The sequence below is a fragment of the Triturus cristatus genome, chromosome 9 (genome assembly GCF_964204655.1).
Source record: "Triturus cristatus chromosome 9, aTriCri1.1, whole genome shotgun sequence".
NCBI lineage: Eukaryota > Metazoa > Chordata > Amphibia > Caudata > Salamandridae > Triturus > Triturus cristatus.
The window spans coordinates 35,551,208-35,567,210 of NC_140592.1; the positions used below are offsets into that span (position 1 = coordinate 35,551,208).

Sequence of the window (16,003 nt, forward strand, 5' to 3'; positions counted from 1 at the left end):
TCAAGACCTTTCCCCCTACCATCAGGTGCAACCATGTTCAGGTTCTGACAGATAACATGTGGTACTTCAGCAAACTGGGCAGACTGTGGTCCACATGCTGTTCCAGGAAGTACTGAGGCTGTGGTGCTGGCTGGACCTTCAAGGGGTTTTCCTGACTGTCATCCATCTGGTAGGATCACCAAACACTAGGGCAGTTGAGCGAAAAAGACGTCATTTGGCTGACCACCAGTGTTGTGTACATCCATAGCTAGTTTTAAGGCGTCTTTGCCGGGTGGGCCGTGCCATCCATAGATCTTTTCACTCTAGCCAACAACATTCAGTATCACACCTTATGTGCTCTGGAGTTTCCACATAAGTGTTCCCTGGAAGATGCCTTCCATGGGCCTATGGTCTCCTCCATGTGTTTCTACCTCTGCCAAGTACCGAAGGAGGTCAGGAGGGACCAGGTTCACCTCCTTCTGATAGCCCCAGACTGGACTCTGAGATTCTGCTGCTCTGATCTGCTGAGTCTGGGCATCAGCTCTCATTGCCACCTTCCCTCTGAGTGATTTTGCTGCCCCATCATAGGACCCCTGCATGTAGTTTGAGTGGAAGAAAGTAAGTGATTTTTACTTGCCTGCAGAAATGGTGAACCTGATTTTGGCCACTTGCCGTCTGTCCACAAAGTTTGTTCTGGCCAATGGGCAAAGTTTGTGGCCTAGTGATAGTACTCTTTGGTTGATCTGCTTCAGGCAAAAATGTCTAATGGTCTTCTATTTGTTCTGTATCTTGCCTGGCAATGGCTTGCCGTTGGCACTGCAAAAGGTTATTTGTTGGCCCTTTTGCAGTTTGCCTGATCAGCCCTCTCCACTCAGATACCTGTGATAATGCGTTTTTTGAAGAGGCCTTTGTGTACGTTTCTTGCTGTTTCTTTTATAGTGATGCAGTAGGACTTTATTTCCTACTACTTTATTCTCTTTGAACCTATGTTCGGCTGTTCTTTGTAGTTGTGACGTTTAGGAAATATTTTCCCTATTGCAGTCACCTCCGCACATCATGCCAATAAACTACGGAGGCTGTCACTGCAACGTTGTTATGCCACTTTCTTTCTTGACCATTGGTACTTTGGATTCTGGCATAATTTCTACTATAAACTGTGTTGTGATTCCAGGTGGTGCACTGTGCCACACTCCCCGCTTTCTTGCCGCCACACCTCTCAGGTGGAGGAGCGGCTTCACCGGTTGAGTCCAGGAGAGCCCTTATTTTCAGTATCAATTGGACTATAGAGCACTGGGTGGGCGTCTAACTTTTTGTTGGCTTAGTTGATGTGAAGAAAGGAATGGAAGTTCAAAAATGGACCTTATCAAGATGTACTATGCCTTGGCCAAGAAGGAACCTCCAGAGGGCCTTTTGGTTTATTCCCATCTGAGCCAAAGTCACTATTTCAAGGTTATATTAGGGTGTTCCAGTGCTGGACACCTGCCAGTCTTTATGTGGTCATTCATCGACATCCTTACCAGGCACTATTATATCGACTCGAGGGAGGGACATTTTGCTTGGTCGGTCTTCAGGTCTTCCTGATGTATAGTCTATTCCCCAGACCCACCACCTTTGGAAGGTACTGCTTTGTTAACTATTCAAAAGGTTAGGAATCTGTAGTAGGAGGTAGCAATCAGATGAACAAGATACTTACTATTATAATACTCTGTTCGAGGCATGTTTGGCTATAGATACACATGCTTTGCATACTCCTGCCATCTAGTGTTTGGTCCGGATGTGAGCAAGTTGTTTATCTTCAAAGAATACTTTCGAGCCATGAGGTAGAGTGACTCCTCCTCTTTGTGATAATGCGCATGGGCATCGATTTCAGTGTCGGATTGTTTTAATTTCTGCCGTCATTTGGACGTGTGGGCCTGCCCTCCTGGTCGAGACAATTACGGTGCTCTGTTCAGTTTGTGGTTACCCTCACCCTTGTCTGTATTGTTTTTGATGGAGTATTCCATCTTGTATATCGAAATACAGAAAATGTTATCGCTTATCGAATCGATGCACTTCAACTGTGGCCTTCAAGGGCCTCACCCATTGGGGCCTCCATTTCACTCTACACCAGGTTCACCAGAGGGTGCCTTGCTGGTGATGGAACAGACGCCTTTCCGTTTCTGCCCGAACTGCCATGCAGAATACCTCCGGACCCATCTCCATTAACCCTTGTTTGTCACAGCAACACAGGGAGGAGAGTTGCAAGACCTGTCTATCTTTCTGCCCGAAAAAGATTCTTCGAGACCGTCGGGCACGTCGACGCGAAATGCAGTTGAGCAGTATTGAAGACACTCCCGATATCTACAGATATCAAGATGTTGAGGAAGAGGATGTAGAACTCCCCGAACCTTCCGTTTTGGAAAAAGAGGCGTTCTCCTTTGAGGGCAGTTCTGGCTTCGACCTTGAGCTTGAAATGGAGATGCAGGACATTTTGCCGGCTCTACAATCCATGAGTACAGTAGCCTCTGTCCCTCAGCCCCATCTCTAAAAATATAAACATAAGAGACATTTTCTCTCTACCGAACAAAAGGCCCTCGGACCACCACTGATTTCGGGCCATAGTCAGCACCGAAAGACTGATTCAAACACCCCACCCTCCGGCTCGGCACCGAAACACCAGCCAAAGCCTTCGACATCGTCCACCTCGGTGCTGAGTCGGCCTTTGATACAGAGCTGACCAACTCCATCTTCGGATCTAACTGGTGCCAAAACAGAAACACACATCTGCTCCGAAACCGGCTCTGAAATCTGATCCTGTCAAGCCTGTGGAACCTATTCTCCACAAATTGCATGAAAACTGGATGCTTGCCAAAAGCAGATTCACATCCAGCCCCACACAGGGTGCATTCTTTTGGTTCCAGCTCCACTGCCATTGAAGAAAAAGCTCTCCTTCAAAGAGGCTATTGATACCCCAGTCGGGGCCAAACGGAAGAAGACGGACAGGGCCACCAGTCCTTTACTGCCTACACCACCATCTCCAACACCACCACTTTCACCTTCTCCAACAACTCTGCTGGAAATCCCTTAGACATAACGCCTCAATGGTCTCCTCACTCTTATACTTGTGGACATGGACAGGAAATAACATTTTTGGTACACTACCATCACCACCGCCAACCAACCCTGAACCACATATGATGTAGACCCTCCAGGGACCACTGAGGGCAAGCTCTTTGACTACTCCAGTAATTTATAATTATGAACCACAAGTTGATAATTTATATACCCCGGTTCTGAGGGACACATAGCAACCCCATAATACTTAATGGTCCAGTAAAAGGGTAGCAGATCAATCTGTCAACCATTGGGATATCGCTAATCCAGTGGGCTTGCTTACAAGAAAGGACTGTGCCCACTGGGGCGAGATGGAGGGACTCCTCTAGTATCTCCCAGAGGAGCACAGGAAAAGGGGTCAAGAGCAGGTCTTCGAAGCCAAGCTCATCTCCAATACATCTATACAGTGTGCCTTGAATTTGGCTGGCACTGCTGCTAGCATCTTATTGCGGAGCCATGCCTGGATTCGCGTTTCTAGATTTAAGCCAGAAGACCAACAAATGGTAAATGTCCTTTTTGACAGTGATCAGCTTTTCGGTAGCCAAGTAGACTTGGCCCTAGAAAAGATGAAAAAATATACAGACCCTGCCAAATCTATAGGTGAATTTCAGACACCTAGAACTCGTAGCTCATTTTGCCGCTCCACCTACAAACTAGGTTTCAAAACTACCTCTGTCTCCACCTCGTACCAACGTGGCCATGGTCACCACTCCTCTCTCTGTGGTTACTATAGAGACTCTTACAAAGGCAACAATGCCAGAGGTAGAGGAAAAGGTGCTTCCCCAAGTGGTGCTGCACACACCACCAAAGCATGACTTCCCTATCCTTTCCCCTGAAAATTCAACACCTATCGGGTGACGATTACAGGATTTTCTACCCACATGGCAATCAATAACTTCGGACCCATGGGTGTTGGGCATTGACTAACATGGTTATTGTCTGGAGCTCATTACCACACCTCCAAACATGCCACCTCACACTCACAGGCTCCCTTTGGAGCGCCAAAAACTACTCAAACAGGAAGTTTAAGCTCTTGCTCAAAGGAGCTATAGTACCCGTCCTTCTACAACATCAGGGGTCAGGAGTATGCTCCCTGTACTTCCTGATTCGCAAAGACGGCGGATCTTTGCGGCCAGTCTTGTATCTAGGGCTGTTGAATTATTATATCCTGTCGTAGACATAATTCCACTTCTCCAGCAAGGCAACTTTGTCCGCTCTAGATTCAAAGGACGCCTACTTTCACACTCCAATACATCAGCACATCGTAAATACCTAAAGATTTATGATAGAAAGCAAACATTGCCAATTCAAAGTCTTCCCATTCGGAGTGACTACTGCACCTTGTGTATTCACCAAATGCCTGGCAGTGATAGCAGCACATTTACGCTGACAAAACATCCAGGTATTCCCGCATCTCGACGACTGGCTTATCAAAGCCAGCACTCTTCCTCTGTGCCAGCAACACACTCAAAATACCATAGACCTGCTACATCAATTAGGCTTCACCATCAATTTCCAAAAATCTAATCTTCAGCCTTTACAGGTTCAACCGAATCTATGGGCTATCCTAAACACACTGGTGGCTTAGCCTATCCCAATACAGCAAGAATCCTAAATTTCCAAACACTACTACCAATTTTCCAAGTCAATCAACAGTTGACGGTCGGAACAATCTTGGCCTACTCGGTATGATGGCGCCATACATCGCAATGGTGCCACAAGGCACGGCTACACATGCGTCCACTGCAGGATTGTCTAGCACAACAGGGGTCTCAGTCACAGGGTCAATTAGAGGATCTAATGTTGATACTGTCGTAGTCATCCCTCTGTACAGTGGTAGAACACAAACAACCTGTTAAAATGGCGGCCTTTCCTCGACCCTGTTCTCCTCATCATATTGACAACGGACGCATCACTGACCGGCTGGGATGCTCACTTACAGCATCTCATAGTCCATGGTCTCTGGGACACCAAACACCAGGGTCTCCACATCAACTTCTTACAGCTTCAAGTTGTTGACCTAGCATTGAAAGCGTTCCTGCCTCACCTGGTCGGCAAGGATGTATTAGTCCGGACTAACAATATGACAACCATGTACTGTTACAAAAACAGGAGGGAAACTTTCTCTACAGTTATCACGTCTATCTCAGGCCATTTGACTTTGGGCTCTACATCACAATATTCATCTGTTAGCGGAACACCTCCCAGGAACAGACAACGATTTTGATGACCTCAGCAGGATGCGGCAACAAGTCCACGAGTGTAAACTCCACCCCAGAGTCCTCCTCCTTTACTTCCACAAGTGGGGATTTACACAAATGGATCTATTTGCAAGCGCAGGCAACTCAAAATGCCCAAACTTCACCTCCAGATTCCCACATCCACTATCTAAGGGCAATGCTCTATGGATAAATTGGTCAGGTATATTTGCATACATTTTTCCGCCCTTCCCTCTCCTTCTGTTTCTGGTTCAGAAGCTCAGACATACCTCTTACATTCATACTAGTGGCTCCCACATGGGCCCAACAGCCCTGGTTCACAACACTGCTAGAACTATCAGTAGTTCCCCACGAGAAGCTTCCCCTCAACCCGGATCTGCTCACTCAGACCATGGAGAAATCAGGCACCCAAATCCCAAGGAACGCAACCTAGCGGTTGGGCTCGTGAGATTATAGAATGTGGTTATCTAAATCTCCCACCTGAATGTATGACCATTCTCAAAGAAGCTGGCAGGCCTACTACTAGAGCATGCTATGCAGCTAAGTGGAAAATATTTATCTGTTACTGTCATAATAAGAGTATTGATCCTATTTTAATGCTACAATACAAAACTTTGTTACCTTCTACATCTACAGCTCTCTGGTGTTGCATTTACATCACAAGGTTACATCTGACTGCAGTGGCTAACTATCTGCCAAATCGACAACTCCTGTGTTTGATCAAAGTACCAGTCATCAATGCCTTTATGGAAGGTCTGAAGAGCATGATTCCACCCCTGGTTCTACCTGCACCTTCCTGGAATCTTAACATTGTTCTCACAAGACTTATGGGTCCACCATTTGAACCACTACATAACTGCTCCCTTCAATTTCTATCTTGGAAGGTCACTTTTATCACTTTTTCAATTGCCATCACTGCACTCAGACGTGTTAGTGAGCTCCAGGCACTAACCTAGGAAGAGCCTTTCTTCCAGCTCCACAGAGATAAAGTTGTCCTCTGCAACAACCCAAAATTCCTTCTAAAGGTGGTCTCTCAATTCGACCTTAATCAATTGAGTTACCTGTGTTCTTTTGCAACCAAACTCAGTTGCATACATTAGTTGTTAAGAGAGCCTTTTTGTACTCCATTGACAAAACTAAAGACTTCTGCAAAATGAAACCGGTATTTGTTGCTTTTTCGACCCCACATAAAGGAAAGCCCATATCCAAATCCGGTATTGCCAGGTGAATAGTTAAAAACATTCAGACATTTTACGTTAAAGCCAAAAGGGCTTTACCTACGCCTCCTCGTGCGCACTCTACTGGCAAAATATGGGCTAATTTAGGTCAGGCAGTGCAACGTACACTCTTTCAAACCCTTGCAACTCCCACAGGTTAACCACCTCTTTGGAGGGCATTGCTATACAGTCTATGCAAAGCATGTGTATCTACAGCCACACATTCCTCGAATGGATTATGCTACTTATCCTGTAAGCATCTGTTCTTGGCATGTAGTGCCGTAGATTTCCATATGCCCACCCTCCTCCCTGGACACCTGTGGCTGTTGCAGTTCCTTTGCCTTTTCATATGCATGGGCATCTCTTTACTTAAACTTACTTTACACTCCATTCTCACCCACCTGTGGGAACACAATCTAACAATGGAGTTGATGCTCATTTGCATTATCGCCAAGAGAGGTGTCACTCTGCCTCGTGAGTCGAAGGACTTCTTTGAAGATTAACTACTTGCACACAACCAGACCCAACACTAGATGGCAGGAGTATACATGACATGTGAATCTACAGCACTGCATGCCAAGAACAGATGCTTACAGAGTAAGTAACTTGTGGGCACATGCATCAAAATAAAAAACGGGCGCAAACGGCTGCCCCTTTGCGACCAGTATTTTTTCATTTGGGATGCATCATCCCAAATGCAAAAATCGCAATTTGAGTAATCTCTAAATTACGATTACTTAAATTGCGATTGCATTTAAGGAATCCCAAATTGAGATTCCTTAAATGCAATGCATTAAAGTAAAAAAAATTAGCGATTTCGCTAATAGTGTGCGCAAATTACCATGAAGTAGTACTTCATGGTAATTTGCAAAACCTTTGAAAAATGCACTTTTCTGCATTTTTCAAAGTTTCATGTTGCGCACACATATGGCCTTAGGGCATGTGTGTGCGCAACATATGTGCACAGGTCATTTCCAGGGGTGCAACAGGGTGTCCTTTTGACACTCTTGCACCCTGAAATTGCATGCGCAATTTGCGAGTACCTATTGGTACTCGCAAATTGCACTTGCAATTTCCCATTCATTCCTGTGAGCCTGTAGGCCTATAGGAATGAATGGGAAGCTATTCCTTATTTGCGAGTCGCAAATAAGGAATGTGTAGGAATCGCTATTAATATAGATATTCCTACATGCATGGGATTTTGCGAGTCCTTAATTGCGAATCCTTAATATTAGCAATTAAGGACTCGCAAAATCCTAGCTTGATGCATGTGCCAGATTATTCTTCTGGTGGATACTCTATCTAACTGCAGATTCCTCACTGCCCTCTCTCCTTCCCATTCTGTGGAGGGGACCTCTAGGTGTTAATAATGGTCCATGTTTGAGTCTGTACACTATCAGCAGTTCTAAATCTGTTACTGAAGCTCTTTGTCTTAGGGCACAAAGTCCTATGTTGTATACTGATATCCGTGCACAAGAGTGGCACCTACATGCGACTCCGCACCATCCCTTCAGAGGAGGGAAGAGGCAGTTGCTCAGTACAGAGCATCGCCTACTGGTGCACAGTGGCAGTTACTAACAAGTTTCTTGATCCAGTCTGATGCCTGGAGAAATTCAAAGGTGGAAGCCGTAAATGGAATTCTGATGGCAAGTAACTTGTTCTTTTCTCCCCACAGTACACTGTTGTGAGGAATACATTTGGTCTGTGCAGTTTCCAGTGTATTATTAGCTGTCAGGGGAGCCCATTGTCATCTATTTCTTTGCCTTTGTGTAATAACTGCTTGCATTGGCTCTTCATTTGGTATTTTATTGTGGTGTTTAATCTGGAATGTGGAGGCATTAACTTGTGTTCTTTGACCGCTTTATTGCAGAACCTGCCAGAAAACTCATTGGCCTGATCACAAAGCCTCTTGTCGTCCTGAAAATATTGGCTACCCCTTCCTCATCAGCGTTCCAGAATCTCGGCTAACATATTCTCGCCTTACTCAACTCTTGGAGGGTTATGCACGGTTAGTAGTAATATTTTTCATGAAGTTTGCTTCCAGCTTTTTGTTTTGTTTTATATAGCGCTATCTAGGCTCGAAGGTATCGGAGCGCTTTGCATGAGCACCAATTAAGTGATTTGCCCAGAATCACAGGATGTTGAGCGTCCCTGCCGAGACTCAATCCTGTTCCCCAAATCCTACGTCGACTGCTCTAGCTGTTAGGCCACATTTTGAGAATAAAGTTTGGTTCACAGGCATTATACACCCCAGGTGTAATGCCTACTAATGAAAGAGATTTGGGTAGTTAAGTCTTGAAAGTTGTTCTCAATGCCTATGGGGAAATGTATAAACATTTACTGTGTACCCTGTTTTTGTACTCCTAGTGTGTATATTGACCAATGTAAATGCGTATGGTTAGGAAATTGCTAGTTCTTTCTCAAACCAACTGGTAAATATTTCACATGGAAAGCCTTTTTTCTCTTTGCAGAGTTTCCCTTCTTTTTCACCTGTAATGGAACAGGGTAATTTATATGCACTTTCCATCATTTCTTGCACCACTTAAAACGTAGCCATAAGTGTAAATGTGAAGGAAATCATTTCAAATGTTCTGAATACCAACAGAGCCAAAACTCTGCGGGTCCTCACCTCATTAACGTGGACTCTTTTCTGGCACGAACACCAGCTGTGGGATAATCTGAATGCGTTTAATTGGTGAAACTCCCCTACTCCCAGGCGCATTGTTCCTCACCATGGGATTTACCCGGATATTGATAAACGGTAGAATATCTCTGTATTTGAGTAAGATATTGGAACACAAGTGTTTTTGGAGGCGAGCACCTCCCATTTCTGCCACAAGCGCTTCCCATTCACATGGTAACAGCGCAAATCCCACCAGCTGGATGGCTAGTCGTGGCTAGCAATAGAAAGGTTGACTTGTATCGCAGTGTGTACCTTTGAGCCTTTCATGTTCTGCTAGTAATCTTTACATGTGCTGCAGGAAAGGTTGTGTGTGAATAACCAACACAGAATCTACAACGTTTTATACAACAGAAGATTGAAATAGTGGAAACCTTATCCCTACCCGAACACTCATAAATTCGAATCAAAGCAGACTAATTATGCTTTATTGAATGTTACGCGGAAGAAGGAAGAAAGCATCATTCTATGTGCACATAAATTGAGTTTATCTTTAAATAAAGCAGCAAGTCACCTTGGTCTGATGGTAGTTTACTACCAGGAGTTAGTTAATTAAGGTTGTGAATAAATACTGGAGCTCAGCCCGACAAACCGCAGCACAAATTAGACACTGAATGCTACAAAGGTATGCTTACAGGAAAGCATCCATTTACTTAAGATTGTTTTCTTATAGTATTAACTCTGCCATTCACCCTACTGTATGGCTTTTACAGATCTCTGAAGGGCACATTAGAGAGAAGAGGAACAAGAATTGTCATAGCCAATAGGTCTCGCCTTTGGGACCTTATAAGTGTTTAGTTATCCAGCACAATATCCTTGGTGCAACAACATGTTGCATGGCTAAACACTTATGAGGTCCCAAAGGCGAGACCTATTGGCTATGCCAATGCTTGTTTTGTTTGCACTTAACTTTCTAGGACTGTTTTCGATCCTTGAAGCTGTTTTTGAACAGTTGATTGAAAAGGGAACGGTAGGCGCAAAACGGGGGGTTGATATGTGCTTGTATCATAGAAGTGCACATTAAAACGGCTAATTAAGTTAAAGAAGAACCTGCGAAAGTTGACAGTTCTGTTTCTGATCTGTGGCTGCAGACAGATACCAAGTTCAAGCAAAGTTTGTGATCCAACAGTTACACAGCGTCGTAGAATTGTTTGTGCTTGTCCAGCATGGATGGGAGTGCTGAATAAGTAACATGTGAAAATACACACATTTTTACTTCAAACAACTACTAAATTCGGACCCGGAGCCACTGATGGCAAAAGGTATTCACTTCCAAAACGGATGTCAACTGTTTGTAGTATTGTCACTTTCCACAATGACTGCAAAAAGATAATTTCAGGTGTCACACACATTCTGTTAGAAATGGTCGTCTGCGATCTCCCTCGCGTGACATGGCCGCTGATTCTACGTTTCTTAGGTTATAACAGATAGCAACATATGCATGAAATAATGACTGTTTCTTTTGAAACTAAAAGATCCCATCTCAAGATGGCCATCATACATAAACGTACAGCGCTTCAATACCTTTGGGTCGAGTTTGCGCTATATAAAAGATGCAAAAAAAAACCCAATCATTGGCCGCGCGATCGTAAACGCGCGGCCGTGAAAGTGATCGCGTTCGCGATCAAACGCGGCGAGCGATGCGCTTAATGAGCATGAGGAGGAAAGCCTCTGCTCGTAAGCGCGCGCCCGCGCACATGTACTGTAGCTCTAGGCTGGCCATGGCTGCATTTTTTTAAGCCCTCACAAAAAGTCTCACCAGACCAGCGCATGCGCTGGGTCAGGTGAGACCTAAAAAGGACTAAGGATCCAGATGAGCAGAATTTCTACAAGCTTAGTGATCTTTCAACCCTAAACTGACCAGGAAATTGATCAGTTAACCCTTTCCATGCTTGTGACGGAGCGGTTCCGTCATGCGCGACGGTCGCGCTGTGCGCATGACGGAACCGCTCCGTCAGGGCCCCGCCCGCGCACGGAACCTTCAGCGTGGTGCGGAAATCCGCGCCGCGCTGAAGGGGTGAAGGAAGAACATTGTAACTGGGGTTTTGCAGCACGATTTATTTTCTAGATTCACATGCTATGCATTATTTCGCCATCTAGTGGTTGGGTCCAGAATTTTGCCAGTTCCTTTGATTTTTTTTTTTTTTTTTTTTTTTTTGTGGTGGGCGTTTTCAGCCATCCTTTGGTGGTAAGTACATCTATTGTGTGATGTCTGACTGTGCGCCTACAGTTCCTGTTCGTGGTCGTCATCTTCAGATTCTTTTTTCCACCCTTTGGTCTGGAAGCACTACGGAGGAGCTCCAAAGAATCACAGAGAATAGGAAGACAACAGGTTGAAAAATAAAACAAAACTGGAAACCATGAGAACATTTAAGGAGCAGAGAAGGGAAGCCATTGCCCCATCCTGTTGGGACCAGTCCAGCTCTGAGGCTTTTTGACCTATGCCAAGAGGGCTCCCTGCCTCTTAAGTTGGCAGGAGCATCCAGGCATCTATCTCCCTAATGGTGAACCACGTGGCAGTGTCTTTGAACGTCAGAGCAGACAAGCTCATCCAGCAGCACCTGGCGAATGATGAATGGTGCATGCATCTCGAAGTGGCACAGGTGGGGGGGAACCCCTGGTGATATCATTTTGCCACCGTCGAACACAGTGTTGGTTTTGCACATTGGATATTCTGAAAGAACACTTTTTAGGAAATGCAGTCAAATTTGTGACCTGTTGTGGAGTCTGCAAGACTGACCCTTTTCAAGATAAATTGTCAGATGGTCTGTTTGTTTTGTCCTAGCAAGGCCTTGCTCGGAGGATGATTAAAGGTTGATTGTCTGTCCTTTCTGCCTTTTTGTACTTGCTGGACCAACAATTCTTGTTCAGCTCACCAGTTGTGATGCAGTTTATTAAAAGTGTGAAACATTGTCTCCCAAACTATTTGTGATGCCACAGTGGACCTTAACCTGGTCTTGATGTTTCTCATTTTTATGCTCTTTGAGCCGATGTGCATCTGATTGTTGCGTCTTCTGACCTTAAAGACTTTCTTCCTCATCGTGATCACTAAGGCTCCTCGTGTGAGTGAGCTTTGAGCTTAAAGCATTTGTTGGTGCTACCGCCTGATAGCACATTTTTTTCGGCAAATTGGTGATGAGAGCTTGGACCCCTTCTTGCCATTCAGACCTGGAGGATTTCTTAGTCTGCTTATTCTCTACAAACCCTACTTGGGAGGTACTACTTCAATATCTATTCTAAAGGTGAGGATTCTGCAAACAGAATTATCCGTCAGAAGAGCAAGTCACTTACCTTCCTAATGCTCTTTGTTGTGGATACTCAACTCTTGTGCTTCTTCGATCCAGCCCATTAGTCAAGCAGCTTCTTGCTCTTCACTGCATTCCTTCACCAAACGTTTCTTAAAAGAGCAGTCCAGAATGCACTTGTAATTTGGAATTGCAGTCTAAATTTTCTGTGCTGATTTGCTGTACACTTGACATGCCTTCTTTCATATTTGCTATAAAAGTGGTCCATGTAAGGAATCTGTAGTAGTGAATAGCCCTTAGCAGAATAAATTACTGCACAGATTTGCTCAGTGGTAGTGAGGATTGTGTCCTGCTTCGCATCAGAGGTCGCGGAAAGAGTCAAACAAAAAAATCTAACATCTGTGCACTAGGGTGGTGCTTTCATGAGGCTAGCGAGCGCAGAGTCCCATGGTGCCACCTAGTGATGCGCAGAAGCATTGCTTTAAAGTTTACAGAATCAGTGTGATGCCTTGGGAATATTCAGAAGGTGAATAATCTGCGTTTAGAAGTATCCATCAGAAAGAGCATTACCGAAGGTAAGCAACTTGTTAGTGTCTTGAGGTTGGCACTAGGTTCAGTATCTGCTTCAAGGAGGGCTGATCAGACATACCTCCGTTGTGTCTGGGGTTTATATACATGCAGAATATGGTAGGGGTTGTACTCTACAATGACGACAGTTATTTTGTTCGTCACACTTCTATCTCTGCACTGCTTGAACAATGTGGTCCAGAGATTATGGCATGGTCCCATCCTATCTAGGCAGATATTCCAGATTTAAAAAGATTGTTGGCATGGACAGCCATGTGTATGTTATGATTTGACCAAACTCAGAGCACCGAAAGCACCATTGAGGTGGACTACAGCCTTGCTTGTCTCTCAAAGGTATCAACTGAACTTTCTGGCTGCTACAGGATGGTTTTGCCGTCTGGAGGCCAGGACTGACGCCGCCGTGCCTGCAGTCTGGAGCAGCAAGATTTGTCATTTTCTTACCTTGTGCCCTGGCCTCTTCCTTTACAGTGGAAAAAATTGCTATTTGCAATTCACAAACAACTTAAAAAAACATCTGCCAGACAATTAGTGACAGCCATTCAGGGTCATGCAATAAAGCATGCAAAATAGATAGCTGCACATGAGGTTACATTTGCTGGAAAACGAATAGTGATCTCGTAATAGATGGTACTGTATTGATTTTATGAGACTCCTCTGCTTTTAAGTATATTTGTTCTTGGGAACAAATTATTCATTGATATATCTTTTCTCTGTATGAATTTAAAAATGAAATTATAACCTGAAAAATCAGATTAGTTTCCTACATTGCCTCCAATCAGTTGACAACTGGCAAACGTTAAAGCAAATGCTTCAAGTGTAGATAATATGCAAGAATTCAATGTCTTTACATGATTGCATTAGGCCCTATTGTCTAAATTCTAATGCACGCTTTGGCAGCCTGAATGGAGCTTCTCTGTTTATAGTCCTCTTCTTCTATCGCCTCTGCACATTCAACCCAGCTCACTTCGAAGTACAAAGCTCGTGTATCGGCAAAAGACTCCAGCTGCAGTTTTTCTCCATGGATCAGCGCGGCTTACCCAGGCTCACAAGCACCTGTGCAGCTATGGTCAATAGTCTGTTTAGAGTCGGGGTGTCCAACCTAGGCCCACGAGGCCCGGAACCAGGTCATATTTTCAGTATAAACACAACTAATAAATTCAATTTATGAGGTCCATGTAAATTCAAGTTTGAGGCATATGAGCTGCAGATCTACACACTTGTGCATAGATCGCCATCTGGTGTTGGGCCCGGATGTTTGCAGTTTGTTTTTCCTCTTGGAAAGTCTTTGGAAGTCACGAGTTCAGTGACTCCTCCCTTGGATCGTATTGCGCATGGGCTTCGGCTCCATCCTCAGATTTTTTTTCGCCAGCAGGGAAAGATGGAGCGTAGTAATAACAGTGAAGATGCCCATGTTTGTGTTATCTAAATAAGATAAGCAGGAACAGATACAGGTAGCCGGGGAGGCGGGTGGGCGTGTGTAGATCTGCAGCTCTACATGCCAAGAACAGATGCATACTGGTAAGTAGCATATTCCGTTCGAGGCATATGAGCTGCAGATTACACACTTGTGCATAGATTATATAGCAGTAACCACCGTTAGCGGCGACCACCCGTATCTGTTGCAGTGGTTTGAAATAATGTTTTGAGTACAGCCTGGCCCACACTAGCTTGTTGCTTAGTTTGCACATCTACACAATAGTGTTTGGTGAAAGTGTGCAGTGTTGACCATGTAGCTGCTTTGCAGATATCATCTAATGGGATGTTCCCTAGAAAAGCCATTGAAGCCCCTATTTTACATGTAGAATGGGCTTTAGGGGGAACGGATAGCGTTCGTTTTGCTTTACGGTAGCAAATTTGAATACATTTGACAATCCACCTAGCTATCCCCGACTTGGAGATGGGGTTGCCCTTGTGTGGTGGAGAGAAAGAGACTAACGGTTGTTTGGTCTTACGGAAAGGTTGTGTTCTCTCGATGTAGTAGAGTAAGGCTCGTTTGACATCTAGTGTGTGAAGAGCTCTTTCTGCAACAATTTGTGGTTGCGAGAAGAATACTGGTAGTTCTACAGATTGGTTTAGGTGAAAGGGTGAAATGACTTTGGGGAGGAATTTTGGGTTGGTACGGAGAACCACCTTATTATGGTACATTTGTAGAAAAGGTTCTTGAATAGTAAATGCTTGTATCTCACTGACCCTTCTGGGGGAAGTGATGTCTACAAGAAAAGCGGTTTTCCATGTTAAGAATTGAAGTTCACATTTGTGTAGGGGTTCAAAAGGAGGTCCCATTAGTCTGGTGAGAACGATATTTAGGTTCCACACAGATGAGGGTGGCACTCTGGGGGTAATTATTATTTTAAGGCCTTCCATGAAGGCTTTAATGGCAGCTACTCTAAAGAGTGAGAGATGTTGCCTGTTTTGTAGGTAAGCTGCTATGGCTGCGAGGTGTAGTCGAATGGACGTATAGACTAGATTGCACATTTGTAGGTGGAGTAAGTAGCCTATGATGTGTTAAATGGAAACATCTAGGGGGATGGATGGTGTTATGACAATAGATAACAAAACGTTTCCACTTGGCGGCGTAGCACGCTCTAGTGGTAGGGCGCCTAGCTTCTTTGATGACGTTCATACAGTTCATCAGGAGGTTCTGCACCTCTGGACGTGGCTGGACTGCCACGCCTTTCTACTGGTGGTTCAACGCTTGGCAGGTTCTGTGCACGCCGGGGCGGACGAACTCAGCCGCCGGTGCATCATAGATCACGAATGGCGTCTTCACTCAGAGGGTGGCACAAGGTCTCTTTCAGCAATGGGGAGAACCTTGGTTAGATCTATTCGCCACCAAACAGAACGCGCACTGTCAGCAGTTCTGCGCGTTGGATGTTCCAAGGCCGCAGTCGCTCGGAGACGCTTTTCGTCGCGAGTGGAGTGGCAGTTTGTTGTACGCCTTTCCGCCTATACCACTTCTACCCAGAGTACTGAAGATCAGAC

At 44.8% G+C, this 16,003-nt stretch overlaps 1 protein-coding gene across 9 annotated transcripts in view; it reads left to right on the top strand.

Annotated features, from left to right (window-relative positions):
• USP19 (ubiquitin specific peptidase 19) overlaps positions 1–16,003 on the top strand; it is a 638,025-nt gene that overhangs the window by 462,186 nt on the left and 159,836 nt on the right. For all 9 annotated transcript variants that reach the window (XM_085624327.1, XM_085624331.1, XM_085624330.1 and 6 more), the window contains one exon: positions 8,379–8,516. In XM_085624327.1, coding sequence (XP_085480453.1) covers positions 8,379–8,516 — 138 coding nt within the window. The remainder of the gene's footprint in view (positions 1–8,378; positions 8,517–16,003) is intronic.